The 22,337-nt window shown below is 47.5% G+C and overlaps 1 protein-coding gene across 5 annotated transcripts in view; it reads right to left on the reverse strand.

Moving 5' to 3' along the window:
* The window catches only part of SLC4A7 (solute carrier family 4 member 7), a 211,769-nt gene extending 203,804 nt beyond the window's left edge, over window positions 1-7,965 (reverse strand). For all 5 annotated transcript variants that reach the window (XM_082258590.1, XM_082258589.1, XM_082258592.1 and 2 more), the window contains exon 1: window positions 7,758-7,965. In XM_082258590.1, the coding sequence (XP_082114716.1) occupies window positions 7,758-7,805 (48 nt within the window). In that variant the 5' untranslated portion in view covers window positions 7,806-7,965. The remainder of the gene's footprint in view (window positions 1-7,757) is intronic.
* Between the last annotated feature and the right edge of the window lie 14,372 nt (window positions 7,966-22,337).

The raw sequence follows: 22,337 nt of genomic DNA on the forward strand, positions 1-22,337 counted from the left end.
ACCCGATAGAACACCTTTGGGATAAATTAGAGCGGAGACTGTAAGCTAGTCCTTCTCGTCCAACATCAGTGCCTGACCTCACTAATGCATCTCTGGAAGAATGGTCAAACCTTGAATCCTTCGGACTAAAGCTGGATACACACTATCCAACTTTTGTGGTTAGATTTCCTTCAGATTTACCTTTTCTATGTAGTGCAAGGGCCTGCCGGATTGCATACAAATTGAAAGTGTTTAGGTTTGACCTCATATTATATGGTTTTGGTAAGTCTAAAGGAAAAAAAAAAGTCTTCAGAAAATCTTATAGTGTGTATGGCCCTTAAGGCTGGGATGCCATTAAAGTTCATGTGCGTTTAAAGGCAGGCGACCCAATACTTTTGGTAATATAGTGTATACATACAGGGGAAAAGGGGGGGGGGGGGAAATCACATTTAGGGTAGGGCCTAAAAGAAAAAAAATTTGATCAGAACTGCTTGGGTACAGTCAAAAATAAGGTTGAGATTAATCCCTTGCCATCTTCCGGGCCATTAAGAGCTTTTAAAAATGGCAGGAGACGGAGGCAGGCATTCGGGTCATGTGACCCCTGTAATTGGCTGTCACAGCAGTCACATGATCGGAAAGCTCCAGATTGAAAGTATGCATCGGGAGCTTTCTGATCCCCGCCAGTGACTGGGCTGGGAGTGCACACTCAGCACTGAAAACTGTTTACATAAAACCCCATGTAGATATGCAGCCTCTCTGCCTTAAAGCGGTTGAAAACCCCGCTTTGTGATTTTTACCTGTAGGTAAAAAACGCATAGTTCCTAAACGTGCACGGTTTCAAAGATTTTCACCCTGGATGCAGCCGGGGACGTCACCGGCACACTACGTCAGAGCTTCGTCCCGAGACCCAGGGCTCATCGCAGCTCCAGCCACTCCACAGCATTGGAGGCCACCAACCCGGTAGAAAGACCAGGGGAAGATGTCGGCCCTCTCAGAAGTAACAACGTGCCGCTGGAGGGCTGCTTTCTTATGCAAGTATGCGATGCAGGCAATTTTCTTTTTGAAAAAAAAAGGAAATGTATTATATATAAATTTATTATTTTTTTTTTTTTAACTCTGCCACGGTTTACTACTACTGCTTTAAAGGCCACCTGCTGAGAGGCCTCATATATGCCCTACATCTGCGGAAGTGGTTAACCGCTTGCCGACTGCGCACAGTATATTTATTGCGGCAGTCAGCCCCGGCCAGGCAGAGTGACGTAGGTCTACGTCGCTCGCCTGTCACCGGGTTTTGAGCCAATAGCGGGCGAGCGCGCGCCCGCCCCGGCTTGTTCACAGAGGAGTCCGCGCGTGTGACCGGCGGACCCGATGTCCGCCGGTCACACTACGATCATCTGTAGAGCGGGAGAAAGGCGGGTGGCTTATGTAAACAAGCCACCTGTCATTCTCCCCTGTGTAAAAATGGAGATCAGACGGTTCTACTATATAGAACCATTGAGCTCTGTTTTTACAATAGTAGACATGTCCCATCACAGTTAGAAACACACCCCTAGGACACACTTAACCCCTCCCTCTCCAATACAGTTAACCCCTTCCCGTGTCATTTTTATCTCCCTCTCCAATACAGTTAACCCCTTCCCGTGTCATTTTTACAGTAACAGTGCATATGTATAGCACTGATTACTGCAATAATGTCACTGGTACCCCCAAAAGTGTCAAAAATGTCAGTCAAGGGTCCGATCTGTCCGCCGCAATACCGCAAAAAAAAAAAAAAAAAAAAACACCAAAATTGAAAAATCTTTCCCCTTTGTTAGTAAACGCAATACATTTTGCGCAAACCAATCAAAATACGCTTTTTGCGATTTTTTTTTACCAAACATATGTAGCATAAAACAAATTGGCCGAAAATGTTAAAAAAATTTTGATTTTTACATCTTTTTTGGGGGGGAATTTCATATAAAAAAAAAAAGTGAAAAATAGTTATTTTTGCAAAATTTACGCTCTTTTTTTGTTTATAGCGCATGATCAAAAATCGCACAGGTGATCAAATACCACCAAAAGAAAGCTCTGTTTGTGGGAAAAAAAGAAAGTGAAATTAGTTTAGGTATAGCGTCACACGACCGCGCAATTGTCCGTTAAAAGTCACGAAGGAAAAAAAAAAAAAAAAAAACCGCAAAAAACCCCCTGGTCAGGAAGGGGGTAAAATCTTCCGGGGCTTAAGTGGTTAAAGTCTAATTTCACTTTTGCGGCCCAACTGGGATAGCACATTGTTATGTTTGGGGGAGTGTGGGCTACCAGCAGCCAGAGTTGGTAAAACCAAAAGCAGTCTTTTTTTTTTTTTTTACCTTTTTGAAAAAAAAAAAAAAAAAAAAAAAAAAAAAAAAAGCTTCAGCGTAAAGATAAATCAGTCCCTATTCCTAATGCACAAAATAAAGATTCTGCTCACCGCCAGCATATGCCTGTCCCACAGCAGGGTTTTAAAGTTCCTGCCTGCTTCTGGGGTCCAGTAAAATCACAAACAGCTCTTTCTCACAGGTGTGTTGTGCTTCAGGGGCACCAGCTGACTGCTTCCTTCCCTTTTCTGCCCTCTTTTGCAGGTGGGTTAACCCTTTCAGGTTCAAAGTACAGGGTTGGAGGCTCTGGGTCCAAGATCAGGACTTGAATGGCCTGGTTTGACAGGCAGTCTCGTTGAGATTTCTGCATCTGCGTACAGGTAGTTTTTCCCCATTGTTCTTGAGCAAACTTGGCCAGACTACATATTCCAACTTTTTCCAGAGCTTTAATAGGAATAGTCCATTGTTCTGCTTTTAGACGTTCTTGGGTGCTTAGAACTGCTTTTTGGGTCATTCTCCAGCTGGGAGAACCCATGACCAAAGTCTGAGAAAGAGCTGACACCGGTAAGTAGGTTTGGCCTCAAAATTCTTTGGTAGTGTTGAGATTTCATTGTGTCTGTCACAAATTTAAAGCACCCTGTACCAGATGCAACAAGGCAGCCCCAAAACAAAACCAAGCCTCTGCTAGGTGTCACATTAGGTACTTTTTTCTTTGAAAGCTTAATTTTTTTCCCCCTCACCTGTCAACAAAGAGCTGATGCCGCTTGCCAAAAAAGCTTCAGTTTCACCTCATCTGTTCAAGGTACATTCACTCAGAAGCATTGGGACGTGTCAGTATGCATTTTAGCAAATTATAAGGTTTTTCTCAACAGTGGATCTTCTTCCTCTGAGCCTATTTTCACTTAAAAAAGCATTGGATGGTGCAATCAGACACTGATGTACCTTGACTTTGGAGTTCAGCTTGTGTACTGTTGGTTACACTGCTCAAAAAAATTAAAGGAACACTTTGAAAACACATCAGATCTCAATGTGAAAAAAATATGGACTAATATGGACTGGTTAATGTGTTAGGTACAAAAAGGATGCCACATCGTTTAATGGAAATGATCAATCTACAGATGATCAAAGTAAAATAAATGATGCAACAGGTTAGTCAATTTTGCTAAAAATGTCATTGCAGCAACTCAAAAAAATGGTACCATGGTAGTTTGTATAGCCCCCCACATGCTTGTATGCATGCCTGACAGCGCTTCTAATGAGACAACGGATGGTGTCCTGGAGTATTTCCTCCTAGATCTGGATCAGGGCATCCCTGAGCTCCTGAACAGACAGAGGTGCAACCTGGCAGCTTCAGATGAACAGAAAAAGTCCCAGAGGCGTTCTATTGGATTTAGGTTAGGCGAGCGTGGGGGCCAATCAATGGTATCAATTCCTTCATCCTCCATGAACTGGCTGCATACTCTCACCATATGAAGCCAGGGGCATTGTCCTGCACCAGGAGGAAACCAGGACTCACTGCACCAGTGTTGGATCTCACAATGGGTCCAAGGTTATTATCCTGGTGCCTAATGGCAGTCAGAGTGCCATGGCCTAGCCTGTAGAGGTCTGTGCGTCCCTCCATCGATATGCTTCCCCAGGCCATCCCTGCCCCACCACCAAACCGGTCATGCTGAATGATGTTACAGGCAGCATAATGTTCTTCACGGCTTCTCCAGACCCTTGCATGTCTGTCACATGTGCTCAGGGTGAACCTGCTCTCATCTGTGAAAAGCACAGGGCGCCAGTGGCAGACCTGCCAATTCAGGTGTTCAATGGAAAATGCCAATCAAGCTCCACAGTGCCAGGCAGGGAGCACAGGGCCCACTAGAGGACGTCAGGCCCTCTGGTGACCCTCAAGAAATCGGTTTCGGATTGTTTGGTCAGAGACATTCACACCAGTGGCCTGCTGGAGGTCATTTTGCAGGGCTCTGGCAGTGTTCTTCCTGTTCCTCCTTGCACAAAGAAACAGATACCGGTCCTGCTGAAGGGTGAAGGGCCTTCTTTGGCCCTGTCCAGCTCTCCTAGAGTAACTGCCTGTCTTCTGGAATCTCCTCCATGCTCTTGAGACTGTGCTGGGAGATACAGCAAACCTTCTGCCAATGGCACATATTGATAGGTCATCCTAGAGGAATTGGACTGCCTGTGCAACCTCTATAGAGTGCAGATATCGCCTCATGCTACCAGTACTGACATTGACCCTAGCCAAATGCAAAATTAGTGAAAAACAGTCAGAAAAGATGAGTAAAGAAAAAAATGCCAAAGGCCTCCACCTGTAAAACCATTCCTGTTTTGGAGGTAGTCTCATGGTTGCCCATCTAGTGCACCTGTTATTTGCATTAACACCAAAGCAGCTGAAACTGATTACCAACCCCCTCTGCCATTTACTGACCAGATCAATATCCCAGGAGTTTAACTTGATGCTATGCTCTGATTAAAAAGTGTCCCTTTATTTTTTTTTGAGCAGCGTCCAATATATATTATATATATTTTTTTGTTTTTTAGGTTGAGGCCCTGGAGAATAAATTGGTGGGTTTTGCAATTTTATTTTATGTCGCACGGTATTTGCGCAGCAGTTATTTTAAATGCAATTTTGGAAAATAAACGCTTAATGCCGATGCAAACACACAATACAGAACATAATTTTGTTGTAAAATAGAACAGGTGATGTTACGCCAAATAAATAGATACTAAACCTGTTACTATTTTAAACTTCCACGTCTGTGCAATGGCAACAATGTGAATTTTACTATCCATAGGCAATGCTTTAAAAGCCTTTGCAGGCTACCATTTTAAATGTATATAGTAGGTCTGGTGCTAGAATTCCTGCCCATGATCGGACGTTGGAGATCTCACATGTGTGGGACAATCACTGTTTGCGTGCGTGCAGGACTGATTCGTGCGTTCGTGGCACGCGAGCATGGGGCACTTTCAATTTATTTTTTTTAATCACTTTTATTGCTGTCACAAGAAATGTAAACATCCCTTGTGACAGCAATAGGCATGTGACAGGTACTCTTGCCGGAAAGATCTGGGGGGGTCTAAAAAATTTGCAAAGTCCAGGTTAGAATATTTTCTTAATAATTTATTGGATTTACACTTATTTTGCTTACGGTGTGCCATACCAAAGACCATTGTTTTTCACTCCATTTTTTTTTTTAGGAGAAATGAAGACTTGTTTCAATTAGCTGCTGGGGTACCAACAAATGTGTCCATGCTGTACATGCATCTGTACCATACAAAACTATTCTGAACAGATCTCTCATGCCTATAAGGTGTGAACAAACAAGATGTTCCTGCATGCACAGCAGTGTACCCGGGTCCTTTCTGCTCTTCTCACAATATATAAGCCCACAAATCAGCCAAATACTTGCAAACAATGAACTTTCAAATATTGCCAATATATATCCTCAGCAGTGGTTAGGATATAAGATAACCGCCCTCAGAGCTGCCCAAACGCTGTGCGAATGTCAGCCAGTTCCGCAAGAACTTTACTCTGATGTAAGGGTTGACCCTGATGTAAAAGGGGGCGGGGGGTTCTAATGGGGACCCTGATATGAGGGGGGCACTCTGATGTAAATGTAATGGGGACCTTGCTGGGGATCTTGATGTAAGGAGATAGGAGATGGGGATAAGGGGGAGGGGACTGTTGGAGATCCTGATGTAAGGGGGGATTCCAATGGGGACCCGGATGCAAGGGTGGACCCTCAGAAGGGCACCCTGTTTGAAGGTGGGGGCCTGATGAGGTGAAGGGGGATTCTGATGGGGACCCTGATGTAAGGGGAGGGAGTCTTCATGTGTAAAGCAGTGACTCTAATAGGGACCCTGATGTAAAGGGGGGCACTGATCGGGCTGTGATGTAAAGGATAACCCTGATGTGAGGGGGGGGGGGACTTTGATGTGAGGGGGTATTCTGATGATGTGAAGTGGGGGGGGGACAACTCTGATGTTTTGGGAAGATGGAGAGGGGGGGGGGGGGACTCTGATGGGGAACCTGATGTAAGGGGAGGGGGGTCTTCATGTATACGGTGGTGACTCTAATGGGGACCCTGATGTAAAAGGGGGGCACTGATTGGGCTGTGATGTAAAGGGTAACTCTGATGTGAGGTGAGGGGGGGACGTTGATGTAAGGGGGAATTCTGATGGGGACCCTGATGTGAAGTGGGGGGTGGGCGTGGACAACTCTGATGTTTTGGGAAGGGGGACTCTGATGGGAAACCTGATGTAAGGGGAGGGGGTCTTCATGTATAAGGTGGTGACTCTAATGGGGTCCCTGATGTAAAAGGGGGACACTGATTGGGCTGTCATGTAAATGGTAACCCTGATGTGAGGTGAGGGGGGGACGTTGATGTAAGGGGGAATTCTGATATGAAGTGGGGGTGGACAACTCTGATCTTTTAGGAAGGGGGACTCTGATGGGAAACCTGATGTAAGGGGAGGGGGGACAATGATGTAAGGGGGAATTCTGATGGGGAGACAACTCTGATGTTTTGGGAAGGGGGGTCTTCAACTATAAGGTGGTGACTCTAATGGGGACCCTGATGTAAAAAGGGGACACTGATTGGGCTGTGATGTAAAGGGTAACCTTGATGTGAGGTGAGGGGAACATTGATGTAAGGGGGAATTCTGATGGGGACCCTGATATGAAGTGGGGGGATTCTGATGGGGAACCTGGTGTAAGGGGAGAGGGTCTTCATGTGTTAAGAAGTGACTCTAATGGGGACCCTGATGTAAAGGGGGACACTGATTGGGCCATGATGTGGAGGGGGGGGGGGCTTAGATGTAAGTGGGAATTCTGATGTATGGGGGGGGGGTGCACTCTGACAGGGACAATGATAGAAGGTTGTGATGGGCTATAGTGATTTTGAATGTCTTTGTATTCCGATCACTATGAAGCTGCCAGTACTTGTCATGTGAATGGTGAGTCCAGTCCTCTATAGAGGGGACAGAGATTAGACGATCACAGGCAGACAAAGCTGTGCGGAGTACAATGCCGGCCGGCTGCCATGTGCACATCCAGCACCGTCCTGTACACAGATCGGAGGACGCCACTTCCGTCTGACTCATTTCCACCAACTAGGAGGAAATCCGTCCCGTGTGTCCCCGGTACCCCGGCCATGTGTGTCCCGGGACATCACAGCATCTCCCTGCCGATCGTCTGTAACCCATGGCAACCTCGGCTGGGTACCACCGGACAGAGGGCCGTATTGTCACCCAGGTGACAGTTCTCCAATAAGACGTGTACACGGCGGTCACATGAACCTCATCATCAGCCCGATCTCCTGATTTACGTGGCATCTGCATGCAACAGCTGCCCTGTGCTGTGTGCCCCCTCTACCCAGACAACTTTATACATCACTGTGCCATGGCAGACACCCCTTCCCCCCCATTGTACCCCACATTCCATACCGTAGTCAGCAGAGGTCTCATCTGTTCCCCGACACGATCCTCGTCCATGGCCCCCCACTGATCGGCAGACAGGAGATCTGGGGTACTACAGATGAACAACCCCCCTCCCTGAGATCGGCAGATCTGATCACAAGGAGCACACCATCCGATCCACTCACAGACGATCGCACGGCCGCTTCTTTATCGGAAAGGAGAGCGGTGTCGTTGCTCGCTCCGCCCCTCCCCTCCTCTCCTCCTCCTTGTGTAGAGCTCACTCTTTCTTTTTGCATGGCCTCTTCTATCTCTTCTATTGGCCGGGCCCTCCCCTTCCCTCTGTCTGCCTCCCATCCCCCTCCGTGCTTTGTGCTCGATCCCTGGAGGTAGAGTGATGGCTCTGGGCTCTCTGTGTGCTCAGCATGGCTCACTCATCTCTGAGTGGCATTGTGTGTCATCTCTAGAGTCCATGTCTCATGGCTGGCCTCTGATCACTGACATTGCAAAATCAATTCTTCTTCTCATCAGTGCCTTCTTCTTATATATGGAAAACCTTCCAGGGGCTCTATCCATGTGCATAAACACAGCAAACTTTCTCACTTCTTTCCCTGGGGCCCAACCTGTGGCCCCTATGTGGCACTTAGGGCACATTCACACCGTGCCCATAGAGCTGTGCTGATCTGTATTGATCAGTGCAAGGACACACAGAAATCCGATCGCTCCATAACGCTCTGTGAAAGTGGTTGGCAGTGCGTTGCTTAAAAATGCAGAAGTGTTATTTTGTGACACTTTATTAACGCTAATAAAAACAAATTGTTACAACTGTACAGGACGTCAGGGATGGATCCTAGACTGTAGCTCCCAAATGTCCCTGATTCCGAGGGACTGTCCTTGATTTCGAGGGACTGTCCCTGATTTCGAGGGACTGTCCCTGATTTGGATCAAAGTCCCTCTCTCCCTCTTTCCTCCTCATTTGTCCCTCATTTTGGTCTGATCCAGAGGCGTAACTAGAACCTTCAGGGCCCCGATGCAAGAAACCATGAAGGGCCCCCCAGACCCCTGGCCGGGGCCCTTCCCTTCAAGCCCGGGGCTCTTCCCACTGATCCTGGGGCTCTTTACTCTCGTTGCATGGCCTTTTATTATGGTCCCGCAGCAGGATCCTTTCACAAGGTCTGCAACGGGCCCCCTTCCTGCAATCTTGGGGCCTCCCCACAGTGGTGCAATGCCAGGGCCTGGTCGCAAGTGTGACCTTTGAGATCCTGGAAGTTCACCCACTGGTTTGCTACCGGGCCCCCTGGAGCATGGGGCCCGGTAGCAATTGCAACCCCTGCAACCCCTGTAGTTACGCCCCTGGTCTGATCTATATAGTTTGTATATAAAACACACATTTCATCTTTCAAAAAGCGTTTCCCAGTGCCAAACCTTTCCTCCAATTGTATAAATTGCTGCATTTGTAAATTTCAATGCCAGTATAAAGGAATAGTAGAGGTGAAAAAAAAAAAACTCACTTGTGAGTTGATTTACATTTTTTTTTTAATTCTCCTTGGGGGCATGGCAGGGGGTGTGTCATATACCTACCAGTGTCATCTTAAAGTGGAGTTCCACCCTCATTTTATACTTACCTCCATCTTCTCGCTCCGGGTCACCTGAAAAAGAAATGGATAATCGCATATTTTTTTTTTTTTTTACTTACCTCGTAGCGAAGAAAATATACTTACCTTACTTCCTTCTTCCTCCTTCCTCGGCCGCGGCCCGTCGTCACTTCCTGGCTCTGCAATGATTCCTGGGAGCTGGACGTCATAGCTCCCAGGAATCATTGCGCCTGCACCGGCCCCGACGTCAGTTCCGGGTCGCGCGCGTCATCCCCTTCTAAACAGCTTCTGGGCATGCCCAGAAGCTGTGGAGGGGTGACGCGCGCGACCCGGAAGTGACGTCGGGGCCGGCGCAGAGCATCGTGGGACCACAGAAGGCGGAAGAAGACGCCGAAGAGGACGCGCTGGCTTCAAGCTGCCCACATCTGAGATGGCAGCGCTGGACAAGACGTTTGCAAGGTAAGTATTTCGTCTTGCAGGTAAGTGCAACCCGGGACAGATCAGAGGCTAGCCATTGTGGAATGCACTAGCCCTGACTGTCCCGGGGGTATTAAAAAAAAAAAAAAAAAATCCAGGGTGGAACTCCGCTTTAAGAGCATTAAAGGCCCCCGGGCAATGCAGTGCACTGGGGCCCCGCCTACACAATCACCCACAAATGAAAATGCAAATTATCGATAAGGCTATATTTATAGGTACAGCAATGCCAGGCTAATGACAGCTTCCAAGTTCCGCGGCTGGGTCCAGTGAGCACACACACGGACGGGAGTCAGACTCGACTGTCCTGTGTGTGCCTGTTACAGTGGAGGCAGACAGGCATTCCTGCAGTTGTGGGGTCCCCCTCCACAGCCCAAGTGGCCTGACAGTAGCACAGGGCCGACAGGTGCTTGCCACCTGCTAAGTTTGGTGGCGGGATACACACGGGAATCGGACCTAATGCTTGGCTGGGGCTGGGTCAATGGGCAGGTGGGGCCCCCCAAGCAAGTGGGGCCCCCGGGAACTGCCCAGCGTGCCCATTCGGTAAGATGGCCCTGATACCTACATACCTTTGCTTATAGGTGTCCCTCATTCCCATCTTAAAAAGTTGGGAGGTATAAGTAATGTGGACACCTGAAGAAGGGTCCCAGGAAGTAAAGGGGAGAAGAAAGAAGGATCCTCATGTGACCATGGCTGTCTTTACACGCACATGAACTTTAATGGCATCCCAGTCATAGTCCTTGGGGTTCAATATTGAGATGGCCCACCCTATGCAGCTATAACAGCTTCAACTCTTCTGGGAAGGCTGTCCACAAGGTTTAGGTGTGTGTCTATGGGAATGTTTGACCATTCTTCCAGAAGGGCATTTGTGAGGTCAGGCACTGATGTTGGATGAGATGGCCTGGTCTCCGCTCTAATTTATCCCAAAGGTGTTCTATCGGGTTGAAGTCAGGACTCTGTGCAGGCCAATCAAGTTCCTCCATGTGTTTGTGGACCTTGCTTTGTTCACTGGTGTGCAGTCATGTTGGAACAGGAATGGACCTTGCTTTGTGCACTGATCCAAATCATATGATGGAGGGGGGGGGGGATTATGGTGTGGGGTTGTTTTTTTAGGGATTGGGCTTGGCATCTTAGATACAGTGAAGGGAACTCTTAAGGCATCAGCATCCCATACATTTTGGACAATATCATGCTCCCAACGTTGTGGGAACCGTTTGGTGATGGCCCCTTCCTGTTCCAACATGACTGTGCACCAGTGAACAAAGCAAGGTTTATAAAGACATGGATAAGCGACTTACCCACCCATCCGTCCATGTCTCCGCACTTTTTTTTGCTGAGAAATCATTTGGAAAAACCCTGCCAGACATTGCTGGCCGTGACCATCTTGAGTAAGGGCAGATGATTCATGTAGGGCACAGGTGTCAAATACAAGGCCCGCGGGCCAAATGCGGCCCCCCCAGGCCATTGCATGTGGCCCTCGCACCTCTCATGCAGCTGTGGCAGCCCCCTTATCTCTGCCCCCACCATTTTTCTGTAGTCGGCAGCAGAGAGGACAGAACTCCTTTGCCAGATCCTGCAGTACTCTGTGCAGCTGCAGAAAGGCTCGTCTTTGCTCCCCTGCTCTTCAGCAGTCCGCATCAGAGAGGAGGGCAGAACTCCTCCTACAGATCCTGCACCTCTCTGTGCAGCCTCAACACCACCTTGTCTCTGCCTCCCCAGGTCTCAGCATTCAGAAGACTCTGGAAGCTGACTCCAGCCCTTCTCTGGTTCTCCTCCAGACCCTGCACTTCTTCCCAGATCCACCCTCTGGTAAGGGGGTGCATTGTGATGTAAGGGGGCGTGGGGTGCTCTGGACATCTAATCTTACAGATATAACCGGCCCTTTGAGGGAAACCATAATGCTGATGCGACCCGCGATGGAAGTGGAGTTTGACACCCCTGATGTAGGGTTTACTTCCTGGAATCCATCTGCCCTCAGCTCATGCAGACAGAAGGGGGTGCTTTGCTGAGAAAATGCCTCCTTCCCTCCTGAAGACGCCTAGGATGTGTGCCATCATTTGCCTATGCATAGAAACCAAGAAGTAACTGCAGAAATACAGAAAATATGTTTAAAAACAAGTAAATATGATGTACTTTTCTATCTGGTTACTAGCGCTAGCATTCAAAATAGTCAATGATGATTGAGAGAGTAAAGTTCCAATTTAACCCACCTGCAGAGGAGGCCTAAAAGGAGCAGGAAGGAGTCAGCACTTGTCTGTGAGGTGGAGTGGAGCAGTTGACAGTTGTGAGAAAGTGTGGGCTGTCTGGAGGCTGAAACTTTGTTTGCTTAACTCTTGTGGGTTTTTCAGTACCCCAAATTAGACAGGAAATTCACATCACAGAGCAGCCAGAGCGATTCACCAGCTGCGCTAGGGGGCGCCAGAGCGCTTCACACAGCTCCTTTTTTTAGTTTTGTTTTGTACAAGCTTTATTTAAACTGTACAAAACGTACACTTTATTCACTGCAATGTTGGGCAGCGTGATGCACTGCGATGCCTGACATTGAAGTGCAATTCGGGCTGGTGGCTGTGATAAAATGCAACATGTCTGCATTTTATCGTAGCAAGCTGCAGCACAGTGCTAGGCTGCCTTGCAGTGTGAATGGGTCACAGAGGAAACAGTTGTTTTCTCTGTGACCCTGCGGTGACAGATGTTTTACCATTCGGTAAAACGCCTGTCACCAGATACAGTGCCTTGCGAAAGTATTCGGCCCCCTTGAACTTTGCGACCTTTTGCCACATTTCAGGCTTCAAACATAAAGATATAAAACTGCAATTTTTTGTGAAGAATCAACAACAAGTGGGACACAATCATGAAGTGGAACGAAATTTATTGGATATTTCAAACTTTGTTAACAAATAAAAAACTGAAAAATTGTCCCACTTGTTGTTGATTCTTCACAAAAAATTACAGTTTTATATCTTTATGTTTGAAGCCTGAAATGTGGCAAAAGGTTGCAAAGTTCAAGTTCAATATACTTTTGCAAGGCACTGTATAGTGGGAACTGGCTCTTAGTGTTGGGTCATTCATTCATGGGGAGCCCCCTATGATGGACTAACTTGTGGAGATGGCGTGGCACTATACTGTTGTCGAGGATCTGCTTGGACCTGCCAAGTTCTGAGGACCCCTGTCACCATGGAGAGCAATTGCAACTGGAAACCAGCATTTAAGAGAGTCAGGGAGTGTTCCAAAATTCTGCACAGATAACAGACCAGTTCCATGGGCCTAGAATTATTGTTTAGGTGAAAAGATATTGTAATTCATATCCCACTTGTCAGCTAACTGTTCCAGTTTCTCATTTTAGGAACCCCTTTGTACCTCTGCCTATTCTTGAGGTACCATTTGAGTGTACTGCAATGAATCAGGTGGGCCCCATGGTCAAATTGGCTTGGAGAAACCAGTACATACTGGTGGTATTCAAATATGCAATGAGGTATCTAGAATCAGACTCAGATGAAAAACTACTTCAAAGCGAGTGCTTGAGAGTTGTTTACCATGTTCTCAAGGACTGGGTTCCCTAAAGAGATCTTGGTGGACCAGGGCATATTGTTTATGTCAAAAGTGATAACAGACCTATGGAAGCTGTTCCAAATTAGATAATTGCGTAGCTCCGCCTGTCACCCACAGACGAATGGGCTGGTCGAAAGGTTCAATAAAACCTTTAAATCTATGCTCCAGAGGGTGGTGCGAAAAGATTAGGACTGCTTACACCCAGCACTTATGTTTGCCATCAGAGAGATACCTCAGGCATCCACTGGGTTTTCCCCATTTGAGTTGGTGTACAAGCAGAGACCTTGTGGGTTGTGAAAGCCTTACCAAATCTAGGCCACACTGTAGGGCAGGGGTCTTCAAACTATGGCCCTCCAGTTGTCTAGGAACTACAATTCCCATCATGCCTAGTCATATCTGTGAACATCAGAGTTTTAAAATGCCTCATGGGGCGTGTAGTTCTGCAACAGCTGGAGGGCCATAGTTTGGAGATCCCTGCTGAAGGGTGTCACACAGTGCTTCTGACAGCCCCGTCTTGCTGGAGATGGTTCCTAGATGGCAAATATATTTCTGCTGTTTGGGCTGTGGTCCCTGTAAGGGGGATGATTTGAGAGACATTTTTAGTATTCAGGGGTCCTCAATCATGCTGGGTTTGGCCCGGGGTTCTGGGGATAGTCTAGTTGGAGAAGACTGAATTACAGTTCTCTCAGGATTGGCAAAGTCCTCATTTATGACCCAGAATTCGGAGGCTTGAGGAGAGTTTGGGTGGGAATGAGCCTACAATCCTTATTATAGGGACTCTGGTCATAAAAGGGTTAACAGGAGGAGACCTGAAAAGGAGCAAGAAGCACCTGTCTATGAGGTGGAGTGAAGCAGTTGACAGCTGTGAGAAAGTGTGGAGTGTCTGGAGACTGAGACATTGCTTGCTGAACTCCTGAAAGTTTTGTGGCTCCCTTAAGCAGACAAGAGCCCTAAAAATCCTGGTGTGGGACTGGAATATTGGCAGTGAGCCATTGTGTTTTCAGTTGTGCTGAAGGAAGGAGTTAGCACCTGTCTGTGAGGTGGAGTGGAGCAGGGAGTCGGGCCAGGGGAGGAGAGGCAGTGATCACCGCCGCTCTTCCCCGATCGTCTGGGATCGAGTGAGGAAATCCGCCCGCTTGTGACAGACAGTGATAGATTACAGGATTCAGCATAGCTGAACCTTTGATCTGTGTCACACAATCCCCTCCCCCCACACACGTCAGTAAGCATCAGGCAACATTTTCGCTCTTTTTTTATTAATATCGAAAAAATGAAAAGCGCAGAGATAATCAAATACCACCAAAAGGAAGCTCTGTTTGTGGGGAAAAAAGGACTTAAATTTCGTTTGGGTACAGGGTTGCATGACCGCGCAATTGTCAGTTAAAATCGCGCAGTGCCAAATTGCAAAAAGTGGCCTGGACGTAAAGCAGGAAAATCCTCCGGTGGTAAAGTGGTTAAAGCCCAACTCCAGGATATTAGGAAAATCCACCCCCCTTCTTTCTCTCTCTAACTATCCATTGGTATATAAATAGGAAAGTCCACCCCCCTTCTTTCTCTCTCTAACGATCCATTGGTATATAAATAGGAAAGTCCACCCCGCTTCTTTCGCTCTCTAACGATCCATTGGTATATAAATAGGAAAGTCCACCCCGCTTCTTTCTCTCTCTAACTATCCATTGGTATATAAATAGGAAAGTCCACCCCCTTCTTTCTCTCTCTAACTATCCATTGGTATATAAATAGGAAAGTCCACCCCGCTTCATTCTCTCTCTAACTATCCATTGGTATATAAATAGGAAAGTCCACCCCGCTTCTTTCTCTCTCTAACGATCCATTGGTATATAAATAGGAAAGTCCACCCTGCTTCATTCTCTCTCTAACCATCCATTGGTATATAAATAGGAAAGTCCACCCCGCTTCTTTCTCTCTCTAACTATCCATTGGTATATAAATAGGAAAGTCCACCCCGCTTCTTTCTCTCTCTAACTATACATTGGTATATAAAAAAAAATAAACTATCCAAATGCCCATTTTCCTTACCTAAAGCCATGTTCACCTGAGGATCCTTTCCTTACTTCCTGGGGCCCTTCTTCAGGTGTCCACATTACTGCCTGCTTGATATGCACACCTCCTATTGGTGTAGGCACCCCTTACAGTGGCTGGGGCCTTTCTCATAGGCTCCCATAACAGGACAACTCAGAGGGGTGGTGAGAGGACCAGTGCCCCAAAAAATACAGAGCAGGGACAGTGCCCGGTCTTCAGGGCAGGAAATTAGCTTCTACCATAGAGGAGAGTGTGACTTTGCAGGATACACTGCAGGGTGGCTTAGGAAGGGAGGCCTTTGGAGTCAAGACTGAGGAGTAATGGATGTACAATGCACTTTACATTTCATTTGTTCCTGGATTGGACTTTTTACTTTTAGAACAATATTAAAAGCTTCTCTAGAGGAAGAGGGGTGACCCATGAATGCTGCACATCTAGGTGTCCTATGAGGTTAAAAGAGTGGCAACCTCAGCCTGGACTCCGACCAGGCCACGCCTCCAATGCCGTACGCTCTGCCCCCCAAGGCTTAGTCAATTTAGGTTTAGAGTTTATGTCCACCTAAAACTTTTTGTTATGATTTCAGGTAAGGGTTAGAAAAGCTATTTCTAATATTTAGACTTCTGGTATGGTGGCTAAACACGTTTTGATTGATCATCTATTTCTTTTTCGATTGATCTCTTCTATAGTCAACAACCCATTCGGTGGATATGCCGCACACTGAGAAGTGGATTTCAATCATTAGTGAAATTACAATCATAGCTTACAAATGTAAGACCCATATATCGGGGCAGATTCAGTTTTGATCAGCAAGGGATCTGTCCGCTGATCCGCTTCTGATCAAAGCAGAGCGGGGGGATGACAGCTTCTGCAGAGTAAACACAGACAGAGCTCTATGGGCAGCTGACCGCCCTCTGATCCAATCCGATTAAACGGAAGGGGACGGATCTCCTTCTGGGTTTTTTTGGCAGTTCGGAGGTAGGTGCGTGTAAACGGACACAAACAAGTCTGTTTACATTTGCCAGTCCATAAGGGTGAAAGGACTGATCGGGTCCACCTAAAAAAACTGACAGGTGGATCTGATCGGACTTCATGTAAAAGGGGCCTAATGCTGGCCATACACTAGTTGAAAAATCATTTGAAAATCTGTCATTTGGACCGTTTGTTCATTTTTTGTCCAGTTAATGGGCACAAATAGAAAATCGTTTTTTTAACTTTTCAGAGCCGAAAAATCAAAGAAACAGGTTGGAAAATTCTGCTGAACAAACAATAAATTGAAAGGTTGTATTTCTTGCCCAAACTGTTTGCACTAGGCATAAAGTCCAAAAAGACATGGATGAGCGAGTTTGGGGTGGAGAAACTTGACTGGCCTGCACAGAGTCCTGACCTCAGCCGGAAAAGAACACCTTTGGGATGAATTAAAGTGCAAACTGTGAACCAGGCCTTCTCATCCACATCAATGCCTGACCTCACTAATGCGCTTCTGGATGAATGGTCAAACATTCCCATAGACACACTCCTAAACCTTGTGGACAGCCTTCCCAGAAAAGCTGAAGCTGTTATAGCTGCAAAGGATGGGCCAACTCAATATTCAACCCTACCGACTAAGACTGGGATGTAGAGCTGCACGATTCTGGATAAAATGAGAATCACAATTTTTTTTGCTTAGAATAAAGACCATGATTCTTGGCGTAACATCATCTTTTACATTATACAAAAAAACAGGGCTAACTTTACTGTTGAGGTTTTTTTAAGTTCATTAAAGTATATTTTTTTCCCAAAACACTGCGTTTGAAAGACTTAGGCGCAAATACAGTGTGACATAAAAGATTGCAACGATCGCCATTTTATTCTCTGGGGTTTTTCCTAAAAAAAAAAAAAATATATATATATATATATAAATATATAATGTTTGGAGGTTCTAAGTAATTTTCTAGCAAAAAATACTGATTTTAACTTGTAAGCAACAAGTGTCAGAAAAAGGCTTAGTCTTTAAAGCGGAGTTCCGGCCTGAAAAAAAAGTTTAGATAAAAATACCCCCGGAACAGTCAGGGCAAGTGCATCTGAACTGTCCCTGGTTTCACATACCTTTTAGCAGTGGCGGCCTGTGCATATGGGGCGCCAGGGCGCCGCCCCCCCAGATAAAAAGGAAAGAAAAAAAGATTACAAAAAGAACAAATAAAGTTAAAAAAAAAAAAATCCAGGTCGGCGGTCTATGTGGTGGCTATGGGGGGGGGGGGGTGGGGTTTACGACCCAGCAGAGGCGCCGATTGGCTGCCTTCTGGGGCGTAACCTGGGCGCAGGACAGCCCCACTTTCGTGATATCCTGGCTGTGATTGGTCCAGTCTCCAGCCTGGACCAATCATCATCCAGGACATCCGATTGCTGACCCCGCCGACTTCGCAATGGGGGCGGTGCCGGTGCGTGCGTCAGTCAGATCAGAGGACAGAAGAGGCAAGAGGAGCAGCGCCGTGGACGGTTCCCGCCGGACCGGTTCCGCGAATCCCGCCGCCGTCAGAAGAAGAGGACTCGAGGAGAGGAGCAGCGTCGTGGACGTCTCGCAGGCAGCCCAGCAGAGCAGGTAAGTGATTGAAGCCGACCTGTGACCTGACCTTACCATGACCTGTGCCATGCATATACCATCACCTGTGCCATGCCTGTGCCATGCATATACCATCACCTGTGCCATGCCTATACCGTCACCTGTGCCATGGCTGTGCCATGCATATACCATCACCTGTGCCATGCCTGTACCATCCCCTGTGCCATGCCTATACCGTCACCTGTGCCATGCCTATACCATCACCTGTGCCATGCCTGTACCATCCCCTGTGCCATGCCTGTACCATCACCTGTGCCATGCCTATACCATGCCTATACCATCACCTGTGCCATGCCTGTACCATCACCTGTGCCATGCCTATACCATGCCTGTACCATCACATGTGCCATGCTTGTATCATCACCTGTGCCATGCCTATACCATCACCTGTGCCATGCCTGTACCAATCACCTGTGCCATGCCTATACCATCACCTGTGCCATGCCTATACCATGCCTGAACCATCACCTGTGCCATGCCTGTACCATCACCTGTGCCATGCCTATACCATGCCTGTACCATCACCTGTGCCATGCCTATACCATGCCTGTACCATCACCTGTGCCATGCCTATACCATCACCTGTGCCATGCCTGTACCATCACCTGTGCCATGCCTGTACCATCACCTGTGCCATGCCTATACCATGCCTATACCATCACCTGTGCCATGCCTGTACCATCACCTGTGCCATGCCTATACCTTCACCTGTGCCATGCCTGTACCATCACCTGTGCCATTCCTGTACCATCACCTGTGCCATGCCTATACCATCACCTGTGCCATGCCTGTGCCATGCTTATACCATCACCTGTGCCATGCCTGTACCATCACCTGTGCCATGCCTGTACCATCACCTGTGCCATGCCTATACTATGCCTATACCATCACCTGTGCCATGCCTGTACCATCACCTGTGCCATGCCTATACCTTCACCTGTGCCATGCCTATACCATCACCTGTGCCATGCCTATACCATCACCTGTGCCATGCCTATACCATGCCTATACCATCACCTGTGCCATGCCTGTGCCATGCCTATACCATCACCTGTGCCATGCCTGTACCATCACCTGTGCCATGCCTATACCATCACCTGTGCCATGCCTGTACCATCACCTGTGCCATGCCTATACCATGCCTATACCATCACCTGTGCCATGCCTGTACCATCACCTGTGCCATGCCTATACCATCACCTGTGCCATGCATATACCATCACCTGTGCCATGCCTGTACCATCACCTGTGCCATGCCTATACCATCACCTGTGCCATGCCTATACCATCACCTGTGCCTTGCCTATACCATCACATGTGCCATGCCTATACCATCACCTGTGCCATGCCTGTACCATCACCTGTGCCATGCCTATACCATCACCTGTGCCATGCATATACCATCACCTGTGCCATGCCTGTACCATCACCTGTGCCATGCCTGTGCCATGCCTATACCATCACCTGTGCCATGCCTATACCATCACCTGTGCCTTGCCTATACCATCACATGTGCCATGCCTGTACCATCACCTGTGCCATGCCTGTACCATGACCTCAAAGTCACGCAATTTTTTTACTGCGTTTTTTGCCGCGAAGAAATACCTTCTTGCGCCCCCCCCCCCCCTAAAAATTTTGAGCACCAGCCACCACTGCTTTTAGAAGAAATACTTACCTTGAAAATGTCTTGTCCAGCGCTGCCATCTCAGGTGTGGGCAGCTGAAGCCGAAGCGTCCTCTTCAGTGCCTTCTTCGGTGAGGTCGGAGTCCCCAGAATGCCCTGCTCGTCACTTCCAGGGCAGGCGCATCATCCCTGCACAGCTTCTGGGCATGCCCAGAAGCTGTTTAGCAGGGAATGACATGCCAGCCCCCGGAAGTGACGAGCAGGGACGGTGCAGCCGCATTGACTCCTGGGTGCGATGACGCTCAGCTCCCAGGAGTCAATGCAAGCAGGAAAGAGGAAGTGGAAGGAAGGTAAGTATATTTTCTTTAAAAACAAGGTAAGTAAACCCCCAAAAAAATTGGGATTATCCAGGTTACTAAGAGCAAGCGGATGGCAAAATTTTGTTTTGAGGCTGGAACTCCGCTTTAAGAGGGGAAACTGCCCTCACTTACAGACGGAAGTTCATTCCTTTGATCTAAAAGAAGGAAATGATACATTGTAAAACGTGTTTATAGTTACCTAGCAGCCTTAACAATGTTGATAAACATTTGCGGAGGCCTTTTTTTTTATAGCTGTGAGTGAGCAGAGAACAGCTCTGTAAGAATCAAGGAAAAGCCGTTTTAAGATTGGGGGGGGGGGGGGGGTGGATCGAGATTGAGCTCGCAATCACATTTTTTAACGATTAATCATGCAACTCTACTGGGATGCCATTAAAGTTTATGTGCATTTACAGGCAGGCGTCCCAATACTTATGTGAATATGGTGTATTTGTTTCTACACTGATGGAATGTTGTATTCATCAAACTCGTCAAGTCATACTGGGCCCGTTTATAAGAGCTAGCTGAAGACACAAGATTTCTACCTCAAAAGACTGGGGTCAAAGACTCTAGAAGTTGCTTGTTGAATTGCATTTAGTGCTTGTGTTATTATTGGGGCTGTGGCGTCAGGAGGTTCGAGGGAGTAGTCTGACTCAAGCTTGGTCATTCTCCTACCCTTATCCGGCCTGTAGCCATAAACCCTGGTTGGTTAAAGCGGAGTTCCACTGAAAAGTGGAACTCCGAATATCTGTCTAGGGTGCAGCTATTGGCACCTTTCGGGGTGGGGGGGGGGGGGGCGGCTACCTGTTTTTGACAGGTACCCTGTCCCCACTTCCATCGGACCTCGTTGCAGTGAGGTAAGTCAGAAGTTCAGCCCCCTCCTCCCTCTGCTTCCAGGCCAGTTACCAAGTGCAGCACGCTTCGCGCATGCGCAGTAGGGACCCGGCCTTGAAGCCACAAGGCTTCACTGCCAGGTTTCCTTACCGCTGATGGTGGCAGCAGCACCCGACTGCCAATTGAAACATCGGCTGCGGTGCCGACATCCAGAACAGGTAAGTGTCCTAATATTAAAAGTCAGCAGCTACAGTATGTGTAGCTGCTGACTTTAAATTTTTGGAGGAGGGCGGAACTCCACTTTAAACTCTGCTGGTTACATACCACTAAGGGATTTTTAGTTGACCATCCATTTACTTGTTCTTAACAAAGTGTAACAATAACTATAACTCTTTTACCTGCTGCATTTTTTGTTGTTGACCTTATTTACTGCAAAACTTTAAGTAAACAAATCTAACTGGTTTACTGTGAATTATTTTGTGTTTGCATTCAAGTTTCTTTGCCTACAAAATGTCTGAACCCAAAGTGTCAAAGGTGTCGTGAGACTTGCAAGGTCAAGGCAACCATTGCGGTGCAGCATCTTTAAGCGGCCCTCACAGGGGTAGAGCTACAGAAGAATGATGGGTATTTTTGTTAAAGCGGTTGTAAACCCTATTAAAAAAAAAAAACCTGCAAGACAAAGGCATAATGAGCTAGTATGCATCGCATACTAGACCATTATGTTTAACTTACCTTAAAACGAAGCCCCGACACGGACCCCCGGACATCGATGCGGGCGCTGCCATGATCCCTCGTCGTCTCTTCCGGGTTCGGCGGCTCCGGCGCGCTGATTGGCCGGAAGAGACGGCTCCAGTGCGCTGATTGGCCGGAGCCGCGATGACGTCACTCCCGCGCATGCGCGCGGGAGTGATTTTTCCGGCAAGCTCCCGGCAAGTTAATTGAAGGTCCCCCCGGACCTTCAGAGCGCATGCGCCGCTCGCGCGACAGGCTGCATGCACTGTAAATATCTCCTAAACCGTGCCGGTTTAGGAGATATTATTTGTACCTACAGGTAAGCCTTATTATAGGCTTACCTGTAGGTAAAAGTGTCAAAAAGCGGGATACAACCGCTTTAAAGCTGAACAGTTTCTAGATTGTGCAAAAACTGTACATTTACCACTGGCTCCATCTTGTGGTCAAATCTGATGTTGCAGGCAAAAAAATTAATTAAAATTCTGCCGTAGGACCCAGGTGGTCCCTTCTGTCATACACCCCCTCCCGCCTATCAGCTGTAATGTGGTTTGAGTCTCACATGTGCAGCTTATATCACATTTACAGCTCCTTTGCTGTGTCTTGATGTGACTCCCATGCACATGCGCCAGAGTCACGTCACCGCAGTCCAGCCATTTAACCAACTGAAGAGAAGGAAACCAGATGGGAGACCAGACAAAGATAGAAGTGCTGGGGACCAGGGGGAGCAATGACAGCGCAGCCCTGGAGGGCTGCATTTGACAGGTAAGGCTGGGTACACACTGGGCGAATATCGACTGTTTCAACA

This window comes from Pelophylax lessonae (assembly GCF_965119305.1).
Source record: "Pelophylax lessonae genome assembly, chromosome: 5".
In the NCBI taxonomy this organism is placed as follows: domain Eukaryota; kingdom Metazoa; phylum Chordata; class Amphibia; order Anura; family Ranidae; genus Pelophylax; species Pelophylax lessonae.